The 12,187-nt window shown below is 42.0% G+C and overlaps 1 protein-coding gene and 1 long non-coding RNA gene across 3 annotated transcripts in view; one reads left to right on the top strand and one right to left on the bottom strand.

Moving 5' to 3' along the window:
• The window catches only part of LOC144687906 (uncharacterized), a 572,568-nt gene that overhangs the window by 209,497 nt on the left and 350,884 nt on the right, over positions 1-12,187 (bottom strand). The window lies entirely within an intron of this gene.
• suclg1 (succinate-CoA ligase GDP/ADP-forming subunit alph) overlaps positions 1-12,187 on the top strand; it is a 61,049-nt gene that overhangs the window by 31,998 nt on the left and 16,864 nt on the right. Inside the window, exons 6-7 of one of the 2 annotated variants that reach the window (XM_078554452.1) lie at positions 2,303-2,386; positions 3,599-3,750. In XM_078554452.1, the coding sequence (XP_078410578.1) occupies positions 2,303-2,386; positions 3,599-3,750 (236 nt within the window). The remainder of the gene's footprint in view (positions 1-2,302; positions 2,387-3,598; positions 3,751-12,187) is intronic. The other variant, XM_078554461.1, reaches the window with a different exon arrangement.

Below are 12,187 nucleotides of genomic sequence, written 5' to 3'. Positions count from 1 at the left end.
CCATCACGCCACAATCAGCACCTTTTTTAGCACTAACCATGACCATTAACACTCCCTTTGTCCTTTAGTTCATGACATCATTGTCAATCTCTCCTTTGTCCCCACCTATCGCTGGCCTTCTATCCAACTCTGCCTGGCCCACCCCCTTAAACAGCATAGATTTCATCACAGTTCCTCTTCACTTCAGCTCTGAAAAAGGGTCATACAGACGCAAAACTTTAACTCTGTTTCTCCCTCCACAGATGCTGCCAGACCTGCTGAGTTTTTCCAGCATTTTCGGTTTTTGTTTCAGATTTCCAGCATCCGCAGTAATTTGCTTTTACCTTTGGTCAATGAGACCCTCATAAAGAAAATAAGGGAAAATGGAGAGGCTGGTAGGATATAGGAGGGAAAGCCATCACGTGGGATACAAGAAGCTGAGGGCAAAGTTGCCAATGACAGGAAGTAAGGAACCTATAAGACGATGGGAGTCAGTATAACAGAAATCTTTGGGGGCATGTTGTGGAGTTGGAGGTAATGAGGATCAGGAGGGGAGGGACATGGAGGTCCTTGAAGACAAGTACAAGCGTTTAAATAAAAACAGAAAAGTGCTGGAAAAACTCAGCAGGTCTGACCGCATCTGTGGAGAGAGAAGCAGTTAATGTTTCAAGTCGAATCTGACCCTTCTTCGGAATTTTATTTTTATTTCAGATTCCCAACGTCTGCAGTATTTTGCTTTTATACAAGCATTTTAAATTTGGGACTTGAAGCAACTAGGAGATAAAATAGGTTAGTGAGGGTGGAGGGTGATAGGTGTGAACTGCAGTTCTCTTGGAGGTTTTCTATTGAAATGTTCTCTCCACATAATTGTGCCTCTTGGCCAGTTATTCTGTATGAGTTCTCTAGCCCAACTATTTTCTCTGCTCTCTTGAAGGCTATGGACTCCTGCAGAATATGGTTTCACAGGCATCAGCAGTCTTCTGATACCTAGTTCAGGAGGGTATCTTTCATGTCCAAGGCCAGTAGATGGCAGGAACTTATTCAACATGATGAGCATTAGAATGAGTCGAATCCTGCTGTTGCCTGACATCCACATATGGACACTTTCTAGCAGTGGTCACTGGGTAGTGGTTAGATTAATTAAATTTCTCCATTAAGTTTCAAATATCAAAATAAATCTCGCAATTTATTAACGTTCCCCGTGTCTAACTGGGCTGTACAGACAGGAGAAGTTTGATTCCTTGTTGAATTGGAACATTCAGTCAGGCATTGGGGTGCTTCAAGTTGAGACCTTTGCCCTGGGTTAAGTAGGAGAAATTATTAGTCTGGGTTTCTGTTCTGATTCCACATGTTTGTTGTCTTCAGTTGAGGGCAGGATTGAGTTCAGATCGAGGTGCCTGCCAGAGTTGATTGGCCTAGGTTCTGTTTAGGCGCTGTTGTAAATATCTGAGATTAATGGAACTGCACCCCAAAAAGAATCAGCACTTTCAGAAGAGGAAAGCGGAAAGTTAGCTTGCAGCTTTTCTTTAATGCAAGGCGTTGGCAATGAACCAACACCATTCAAAACACGCATTTGTTCGATACACCTGTGTGACTTGCTTTCTTCAGGGAGCAGTTAAGAGTCAACCATGTTGGTGTGGACCTGGAGTCAAATTGAAGACTGTAGCTTTCAATCCTTAGAGGGCAGCAATGAACCAGCTGAGTTTTTAGTGTTTTAGTAGTTTCTGTTATTGGGACAATTTTTATTTCCAGATTTTCAAAGCTGGATTCAAATTCTCAAACTAAAGTCTAGACTTCTAGGTTACGGGTCCAGTAACATGACCACTCTTCAAGCTTGCCTATATCTTTTTCTGAGATTTTTTTCCCTCCTGTTCTCTTCTGAAGGAATCAGTTCTTTGCTGGTTATGACTCCATTTGTGCAGATTGCAGCCCAGTGCCTTGCACTGTTGGCCGCTTATTGTTTGACCCTTGGCAAGGTATTAAACCAGAGAGGCAAAATGGCTGATCCAAATCCTGCCCTTGCTTTGCATCCATGCACGAGTATTTCCAGAAGCTGCCGCTGGCTAGTGATGGACAATATTTAGGCTGGCTGAAGTCAATTGTAGAGCCTTGTGTATTATCTGATATCAACTGACTTATACAGGTTGGGGATCAAACCTGGGGCCTTCATGCTCTGTGTGGCTCATCACATTGGACAAGTTCATTGAGCTATGATAACTAAATAGGCAATGAAATGGGGATATGGCATGCTAAACCATTGTAACCAGGAAACTATTTTGGTAGAGTTTTCATATTTTCAGTAAGCAAGTGTATTCGTTTTCAGGTATTGTTTCAAGATCTGGTACACTAACGTATGAAGCGGTTCACCAGACAACGCAAGTTGGCCTGGGCCAGTCTCTCTGTGTTGGTAAGTCACATGCTTCCATGCCAGGGCTGAGCCTGTCAAGCTACAAGTGCAGCTGTGCCAAGTAAACTGCGTGGAAACAGTACAATCATTAGCACACTCGTGTGTGTTCCCACCGTTGTGAATACTGCAGCTGTCTCGATCCAAGTTATGCTGTAAGGTTACAACTTGTAGATCCTTTCTGTTTGTTTTTCAAGCTGACTTGGAAAAAGTCACAAGTCTTTCTAGGCATTGGCATAGCTGTCCCACAGCCTTCCACCAGGGTTACTGCCAGCAACACACGACCTATGTATCATAAATCAGTGATACAAGCCACTGATTTATTATCTGTCACTTTTAGGTTCTCCCTCTGTGTCATCTATACTTTTCCTCTGCAATCTTTTCTTGCCCCTTGACATCCAACATTCACAGTGGTAGCGGTAATGCCTGTTTCACTTTAATTAAGCAGTCCAAAGTCACATTTTCTCTGAATTATGGCAGTATTTCAGAATTTGGCAGCCTTAAAGTGTTGTGAATGAGTATTTGCCACTCTGTTTTGGTTGTGTATTCTGCATAAGCGTTCAAGTGGATGAAAAGAAATCCAAAATCTGATCAAATCCATTTTAAGATCTTACTTTAATCTAATTGTTCCTGTATTTATTGTCTATTCTTGACCCAGTGCTGGCCCCCATCCATCTTCATTTTGGCTGGAGGTTTTCAATTCGCCAAAAGACCCCCATCTGATTGCTGTGGCAGCTGGGTACATGCTTGTTCAGAATACTAAAGACTGACTGACTGTAGATTCCTAAAAAGAACCAAGTGTATCGTTGATAGTTGTGCCAGTTCAGGAGCATGCCATGCATTGGGATGATCATTGGTGCTCTGCTCTCCTTGTCAGGTAGCCTTCTTCCCTACAACTTCCCTCACCATTGGCAAAAATCGAATCAATCTTGTGACTGGCAGATTTGAATGTCAATCAGAACCTTTCATGACGTGTGCCATGATTAAAGAAAGAAAATCCATGTCCTGTGGCCTTTAAGTCTGGAATTTGAGTACAGAACACTAAAGGCAAGGATGGGTTTGACTGACAACTTGGGAAGAAAACAAATCTGGAGATTTCTTCCATAATACAAAACGATTGGATTTCTTCACTAAACTGAACTGGCAAAAAAACAGTTGTGCAATCTTGATTTATAATGCTGAGGTACAAAGTAACTTTGGCGATTTAAATCCTAGGTATTGGTGGAGATCCTTTCAATGGAACGGACTTCATTGATTGCCTTGATGTGTTCCTGAAGGACCCCAAAACAGAAGGCATTATTCTAATCGGAGAGATTGGAGGCAATGCTGAGGAAAATGCAGCAGATTTTTTGCAACAGCACAACATGGTGTGTATAAGACTTCTCACTTTTTTTAGAAAATAGATATCTATCTTGGGGAGTGTTGGAGGGAGCTGCTGTTAAATGTTCATTTGTAGTTGAACAAGATTGCGGATCTGATTAAAATTCTTTCCTTGAATTAGAATTAAAACTGTGCATTGGGCCATTGCTTCACCATTTTAAGCAGTATCACTGGATACTCAGCTGCTAAACTGAAGAACTTTGTGACTTGCCCCAGGGCTTAGGTTGTATGGTGCTGAACCAGGGAGATCAGAGTATTTCGAGTTCGATGTGTGTTGGGAGCCACTACAGTTGGACTCTGATTCCCTGGCATAGTAGCCAGAACCTCTAGGAGAGAAGGAAAGTAAAATGCATTATTTGAACGAAAAGAGTTTTCATTTGTTTGTTCTCAGCACAGTCTGGTCACAATGGTAAAATAGGATTGGGGTGACAATGGTGGATATGTAGACTGCATTGCCCTGGACTAATGTCTCCTGCTTTGACAGTGACTAGTGGCTCTCTTATGGTGTTTCTCACAGTAGTGTGAGCATGAATACATAGTGGGATGAAAGGCTGTGTAGGCAGAGAAGCCCAAAGGAATGGGAGGGGAATTAGGCACATTTGCAAGGAGACCGAAGGGTAACATTGAGGACCGCAAAGTTATTGCATAGATGAAGGCCAAGGAGGAAAAATATGACCTTTCAGAACGGTGTAAAAAAAATTTAAGCTGCTGAGAAAAGGGGAAAGCAGGGGTGAAAGCTAGTGCATAAATACTGAGATGTAATGAGTGTCTGGTGAGTTTGTCTGCTTTTCAGATTTCTTGACTTTCATCCATTTTATGTGCTTGTTATATAGTAGAGAGGATAAGTTGGGTATCTGGTTCACTTTCATACTGTTAAACCAGTCAGAAGAAGAGGGCCAATCAGTCCTAATCCCATGGAGAGTTGTGTCGAAGACTATCAATATTCCTTAGCTAATATCACCACCGTCAACACCCCTTTGTCCTTTTGTCTATGACATCTTTAGCAATCTCTTCTTTGCCTCCACCCATCACTGGCCCTCTATCCAGCTCTACCTGTCCCACCCCCCTCAAACAGCTTATATTTCACTTCATTTCTATTTTTCTTTAGTTCTGGTGAAGAGTCATACGGACTCGAAACGTTAACTGTGTTCCTCTCCGCAGATGCTGTCAGACCTGCTGAGTTTTTCCAGCTATTTTTGTTTTTGTTTCAGATTTCCAGCATCCGCAGTATTTTGCTTTTACCGTCAGTATTCTTCCCATGTTTATGGGTCTTTAAGCCTCGTCCAGTGCCAACAGATGCTTAAAACCCCTGATCTCAGATTATTTGGCTGTGACCCTACAAGGAGAGACTCTGTATTCAATCTCACAGATGAAATTTCTGTTTTGATAATTAATGCAGGTCCGTCCCTGGTAGGGTTAATTCTTCGCAGCTTGGTTTTAAGGTCCTGATGATAATGGATTTTTATGTCTGCCAGAGAGCAGCCAGACCAAAGAAAAATTGAAAAGCATAATATTTTTGTTTTGTGTTTGCAGTGTGAAATGCTTTGCGTGCAAGACATTCCATTATATGGATTTAACTTGATCATTATTACAGTAGATTGATTAATTGAATGTATTCGTGCAGGACCACCCCCCACCCCTAAGTAGTTAACAAACAGCTGAATTTCTGCTGCAGTGTTTTCAATTTCTCAGCATGTTCCTGGACTGTCTGCCAGGTATCAGTGTATATACATATTCATTTGAACATGCATAAATCATTGTGCTAACATTTTCACAAGGTGACCTGGGTTCATTTTTGTTTCCTTTTTAGATGGATGTAAATTTTAATATAAATTTAGAATAAAGATTCACAAAAACCTGTGTGAAATAGAGTCTCACTTTCCTGGTTGCAGGCTTTTTATTGGATGATGCAGCCTCTTGTGCCCTATATTCTCAAAATGCTCACCAGGGGGGTTTTATTTTAAAAAAAAAACATTGCATTATTAATTTTTAATCAGATCTGCATGGGCTCTGTGCACTTCAAGTCTTGATTTGTGCCGTGCTGAGTTGTTGTTAATGACTTGAGGAGGGGAGATTTTTCTTTATCTACTTCTCCCCTGTGTCTATAAATCATTTCTACCTCCATTCTTTTCAATGTTTATCCTGCACATCCCCTTCTGTTGCCCTTCTCCCTAGTGATTTATCCCAGAGTTTGGATGCATGCAATTTATTATGCCATGCAAAATCTGGTCCCTCGCCATTTGGCTGCTAACCTAGTGAGCTGTTCGATCACAGAAGTATTCACAGTGTGCTGCTTCTGTGATGTAGGAAGTAAGGAAGAATTGCGTGGCTCTGAGAAGCCTGTCCCAACTAAAACTTCCAACTAGACTGATGCCTGGCTGTTTACTTCCCTCCATTGCAATGTGTCCTAAGATTTGTGAAGGCTAAGATTCAAGGAACCAGGAAGGCCCTATGTGTGTAATGCAGCTTAATCTTTCCTCTTAACAGACGTTGTTTTCGTTTGAACAAGTCCACTGATTTTCACTAACCCATGAAATGAAAATCTTTGGTGTGTTACATTGGATGTATTGTACTGGTTATTGATATTTGATACCCTGATGTTGATGTAAAATCCAGTGGAAGTCGATAAAGGTACTCAGTGTGTTAAACTTTGCATGTAAGAAAGCAACTTTTCTCAAAAGCATCCTAAAGTGCTTCATAGTTGCTTTTAAGGAGAGGCTAGATAAGTACATGAGGGAGGAAGAAGTTTAATGTTCTGCTAATGGGGTTAGATGAAGTAGGATGGGAGGGGTTCATGTGAAGCATAAACACTGGCATAGGCCAGCTGAGCCCAATGGCCTGTTTCTGTACTGTAGATTTTCTGCCATTACTTTATAAATGCCTGCACTGTTAAATACTATGAGTCCTTTGCTTAACATTAACTCACGTAACGTCGTTTCACTTTAATGTTGTTAATAAAGTAGTGTCAATATAACCGTTTAACATTTTCAGTTTCACTTTAACATAATTTACCACAGACTTCCACTTCTGTGACCTGTCTGCTCACATGACTTTTCCCCCAGTGTTCCCACCCTTGCCCTCAATCCATCTTTCTCCTGCTCCTGGCCCTGCCGACTACCTGGACCTGCCGACTGAGTACTGTATTTTTTTGGAAAGAACTTAATTTGTATATTGTATTTCTTTTATATTTAGTGATGTTTTTTAGTTTGCAAGTTATTTCAGCTGGAAATGCACAGTGTTATGCATGTACAAGTTGCAATACTGTACCATACATTGTTTTCTTCAGGATGAGAGATGTCAGAGGGTACCTAACTCTGGCTTTAACATTGATTTCTAAACCCACAATTCACTTAAAGTTGTTTCATTTAAAGTTGTGATTTTCTGGAATGCAATCACAACTTTAAGTGAGGACCTACTGTACTGTGTTGCATGTGACATTGTGCACAATATTATTAGGAACTAATATTGAAAGTATTAAACTTTTCTTTGGAAAGAGAATATTTAAACATAGTGTTGACCAAATATAGCGGTGACCTAGCAGATTTTTTTTCATTGATGGTATGTGGGCATCGCTGGCTTAGCCAGCATTTGTTGCCCATCCCTAATTGCCATTGCCCTTGAGAAGGTTGTGGTGAGCTGCCTCCTTGAACTGCTGCAGTCCCTGTGGTGTAGGTACACCCCAGTGCTGTTATGGAGGGAGTTCCAGGATTTTGACTCAGCGACAGTGAAGGAACGGCAAAATAGTTCTAAGTCAGGATTGTGAGTGACTTGGAGGGGAACTTCCGGCTGGTGGTTCTCCCATCTGTCTGCTGCCCTTGTCCTCCTTGATGGTAGTGGTCATGGTTTTGGAAGGTTCTGTCTAAGGAGGCTTGGTGAATTCCTGCAGTGCATCTTGTAGATGGTACACACTGCTGCCACTGTGCATCATGATGGAGGGAGTGGATGGGGTATCAGTCAAACAGGCTGCTTTGTCCTGGATGGTGTTAAGCTTCTTGAGTGTTGTTGGAGCTGCACTCATTCAGGCAAGTAGAGAGTGTTCCATCACATTCCTGACTTGTGCCATCACACTCCTGACTTGTGCCTTGTAGATGGTGGGCAGGCTTTGGGGAGTCAGGAGGTGAGTTACTCTTCGCAGGATTCCTAGTCTCTGACATGTTCTTGTAGCCACAGTATTTATATGGCTAGTCCAGTTCAGTTTCTGGTCAGTGGTAACCCTCCACGATGTTGATAGTGGAGGATTCAGCAATGGTAATACCATTGAATGTCAAGGGCTGGTAGTTAGATTCTCTCTTGTTGGAGATGGTCATTGCCTGGCACTTGTGTGGAGCAAATGCCACTTGTCAGCCCAAGCCTGGATATTATCTAGGTCTTGCTGCATTTGGACATGGGACTGCTTCAGTATCTGAGGCGACACGAATGGTGCTGCACATTGTGCAATCATTAGCGAACATCCCCATTTCTGACCACTTCAAGCCAGGTAAAAGAAAAACTAAAGCAGAGAGGGCCGTAACTAATTGCAATCTGCACCATGAACCTTGCTTATTCTCAGGATCCATACCCAGCAAAGAATACTGATTCTATTTACTGTTTTTGTTACCTCTAGATTTGAATATTCCAGTGCTCTCCTGCCCAGACTCCCATCTTCCACCGCTAAGTAGGTGAACCCACACCTCTCTTCTGCTCCTAACTCTAAGGTTCAGCCGGGTGGAGAAAATGGTCAAGGCTCACGATTTTTTTTAATAGTTTATTGTAACACCAGTAAACTTACAAACATCAGTACCCTGCTCCCTTTTTAAGTTAAATCAGTATCATACTCCCAAACATTGTTCCTGTAACTCCTGAGCTGCTCTCAAGCTGTTAACCTTTGAATCCCAGCTTCTGAAAAGGTGCTTCTGTTCCAGCTATTTCTTTAGCTTAGTTGTCTATTTTAGTTCATCCAATTTCCTTAGTAAGCTTATTTTCTGAAACCTCTATACCATGCTGTGCTGGTCACTGCTGTTGATTGCTGCTTTTACTTACTGCTTACTGTCTGCTTACTGGTATCTGCTACCTGCTGCTACCACTCTTACTGATAAACACACGTTGCTTAAAACTATCAAAGGATCGCACCCGTGACAAAGATTGCTGCAAGCCTTCCCCAGGCCTGCGTTTTCTTTCATATTATAACAATCTCGTATCTTGGTTCATGAATAGCCCATTAACATATGAAGGTTGTTTCAATGAGGAAGATCCTGGTTACCATTTTAAAAAATTCGTTCATGGGACGTGGGCATCCCTGGCTAGGCCAGCATTTATTGCTCATCCCTAATTGTCCTTGTTCAGAGGGCAGTTAAGAGTCAACCACATTGCTATGGGTCTGGAGTCACATGTAGGCCAGTCCAGGTAAGGACAGCAGGTTTCCTTCCCTATAGAACATTAGTGAACCAGATGGGTTTTTACAACAACCGGCAATGGTTTTATGGTCATCATCAAGCTTTTATTTCCAGATTTTTATTGAATTGAAATTTCACCATTGGTGGGATACGAACCCGGGTCCCCAGAGCATTACCCTGGGTCCCTGGAATACTAGTCCAGTGACAATACCATATGCCACCATCTCCCCTCCGTCAGCTAGGCTTAGGAACAAAAAGTTCTCTGGGATTAGTGTTTACAAGAAATGTGGGGGCACATTCAGATGCACTTGACTCCAAATCTGTAGGTATTATTTATGGAAGTTATGGTTTGTTGGCGCATACCCATTGTGTGGCCTGATGGCTTTGTTAGCTGCCTCTTGACTAGTATGTTGAAAAAGTCACCCATTGTATCTATGTCAGGTTTTCAAGTTCCTGTGGAATGCTGTGAGGCAGAATTTGGCCAATTTCTGAAATATGTCCATCACAAATGGCCCTTTTTGCAGTACCTTTCTTTTTTGGCTTTTAAATGTTGGCTTCTTTGAAGTTGAATGCTTTCTTGCTGAAGGACCAGCTACACACCCCACATAAGCTTGTTCAAAAGTCTGCCTTTATCCTAATTCACACCCTATCACTCTGCCCTCCTTCAGCCTGACAGCCCTTTAAGATCTTTCCGCTCCTCTATTTATGGCCTTTTGTATATCCCTCATTTTTAATCACTCCACTACTGGTGGCCATGCCTTTAGTTGTCAAGGCCAGAACTTCTGCAATTCTCTCCCTACACCCCGCTACCTCTCACTCTACCATTCTGAAATGCTCCTTAAAACCTGCATCTTCAACCAACCTTTTTGGTCACTTGCGCTAATGTCTCTTTCTCTACTTTGGTGTCAAATGTTGGTCTATAACACTTCATGAGGCACCTCGAAATCTATTTCTGTATTAAAGATGCTACATAGTTACAAGTTTTTTGTTTAAGCCCTGAAGGGATAGTAGGGAGGAAATGGATCATGTCTTGGATTTTCTTGACCAAGTTATCTATCCCTGATCAGAAATATATGTCACTGCTGAAATGAATTGGAAGTTCCTCCTAATTAGCCCTCTGAATGAAAGTAAAACTCAAGTCCTGTCAGTAACTGCACTGTGGATGCTCCCTGGTCTCTGTAAAGTTGGCCAGTGTAAGTGTTGATCCAGGAGCTGCATTAGGCCTGGGTGGTGGGGGAGGGGGGCAGTGAGGGTGAGGAGTTGGAGAAGAGAGGGAGAGACCAGTTGAAACACTGCTCCCAATGTCAATTCAGTGATCCTTCATGGATATGTGATGAGGACAGGCTTGAGTTCAGCCACGATGGCATTCATGGTTGTGTAGTCTGTTAATATTTGCTGTCTGGGCTGATCACAGAATTGTTACAGCACAGAAGGAGGCCATTTGGCCCATCACGTCTGCACAGGTTATCCAAATGACCAATGCCATTCTCCTGCCTTCCCTCCGTAACCCTGCACATTCCTCCTTTTCAGATAATCCAATTCCCTCTTGAATGCTTTGATTAAACCTGCCTCCACCACAGTCTCAGGCAGCATATTCCAGATCTTCACCACTTGCTGCATGAAAAAATTTCTCCTCATGTCTCCATTGCTGCTTTTGCCAATTATCTTAAATCTGTGCCCTCTCATTCTTGATTCTTCCATCAGTGGGAATGGTTTCTCCCTGTCTATTCTGTCATGATCCCTCATGATTTTGAATAATTCTCTCATACTGCCTCTCAACCTTCTCTAAGGAAAACAGTTCCAACTTTTCCAATTTGTCTACAAATCTGAAGCTCCTCATCCCTGGGACCATTCTCATGAATTTTTTCTGCACTCTTCCTAATGCCTTCACATCTTTTCTAAAGTGTGGTGCCTTGAACTGGATGGAGTACTCCTGTTGAGGCCAAACCAGTGTTTTATGTAAGTTTAACACAACCCCCTTGCTCTTGTGATGAAAGCAAAATACTGCGGATGCTGGAAATCTGAAATAAAAACTGAAAATGCTTGAAAAACTCAGGCCTGACAGCATCTGTGGAGAGAAACAGAGGTAACGTTTCGAATCCGTAGGACTCTTCTTCAGAGCTCCTTGTTTTTGTACTCTATGCCCCTATTAATAAAGCCCAGGATACTGTTTGCTTTATTAACCATGCCCTCAACCTTTCCTGCCACCTTCAATGATTTATGCACATATACACCCAGGTCCCTCTGCTCCTGCACCCCCTTTAGAGTTGTACCCTTTAGTTTATATTGTCTCTCCATGTTCTTTCTACCAAAATGAATCATTTCACACTTCTTTGCATTGAATGTCATCTGCCACCTATCCGCCAATTTCACCATCTTGTTTATGTTCTTTTGAAGTTCTACACTATCCTCCTCACAGTTCACAATTCTTTCAAGTCTCGTATCATCCACAAATTTTGAAATTGTGCCCTGTACACCAAAGTCTAGGTCATTAATATATGTCAGGAAAGCAATGGTCCCAACACCGACCCCTGGGAAACTCCACTACAAACCTTCCTGCAGGCTGAAAAACATTCATTAACCACTACTTTCTGTTTCCTGTCACTCAGCCAATGTCGTATCCATGTTGCTACTGTCCCTTTTGCTCCATGAGGTGAAAAATGGTTACGTGGATTAGGAATGTCTGCATGATTAGGAACCTTAAGGAGACACTTTAAAAAATTGTTCTAAAAATAATATTGAGGATACAGAGAATTGAGCTCATTTTTTTTTTTGTCAGAAAGATGTAAACACGTCAGTGTTAAGTTTCTATGGTACAACCAGAAAAAAAAATGAGGATAACAGTGTTTGCGCAATATCTGACATTAAACGAAAAATTGGGAGGTCAGCTTGACTAGTTCTCGTGAGCATCCTTTTAGGATTCTCATCACAACCGGGACCCTGATTAAATCAGGTAATATATTCAAAATATCAAGTAACACATTTGAAAGTGAAGCACAGGTTATGAGCACGTCGCAGTGTCTTCAATTTTGTTGGCCTGGTGCATTTTGTT

The sequence above is a fragment of the Cetorhinus maximus genome, chromosome 1, assembly GCF_964194155.1.
Source record: "Cetorhinus maximus chromosome 1, sCetMax3.hap1.1, whole genome shotgun sequence".
Classification (NCBI taxonomy): domain Eukaryota; kingdom Metazoa; phylum Chordata; class Chondrichthyes; order Lamniformes; family Cetorhinidae; genus Cetorhinus; species Cetorhinus maximus.
The sequence above is the reverse complement of the archived record's forward strand: the minus strand, read 5'-3'. Positions and strand labels throughout refer to the sequence as shown.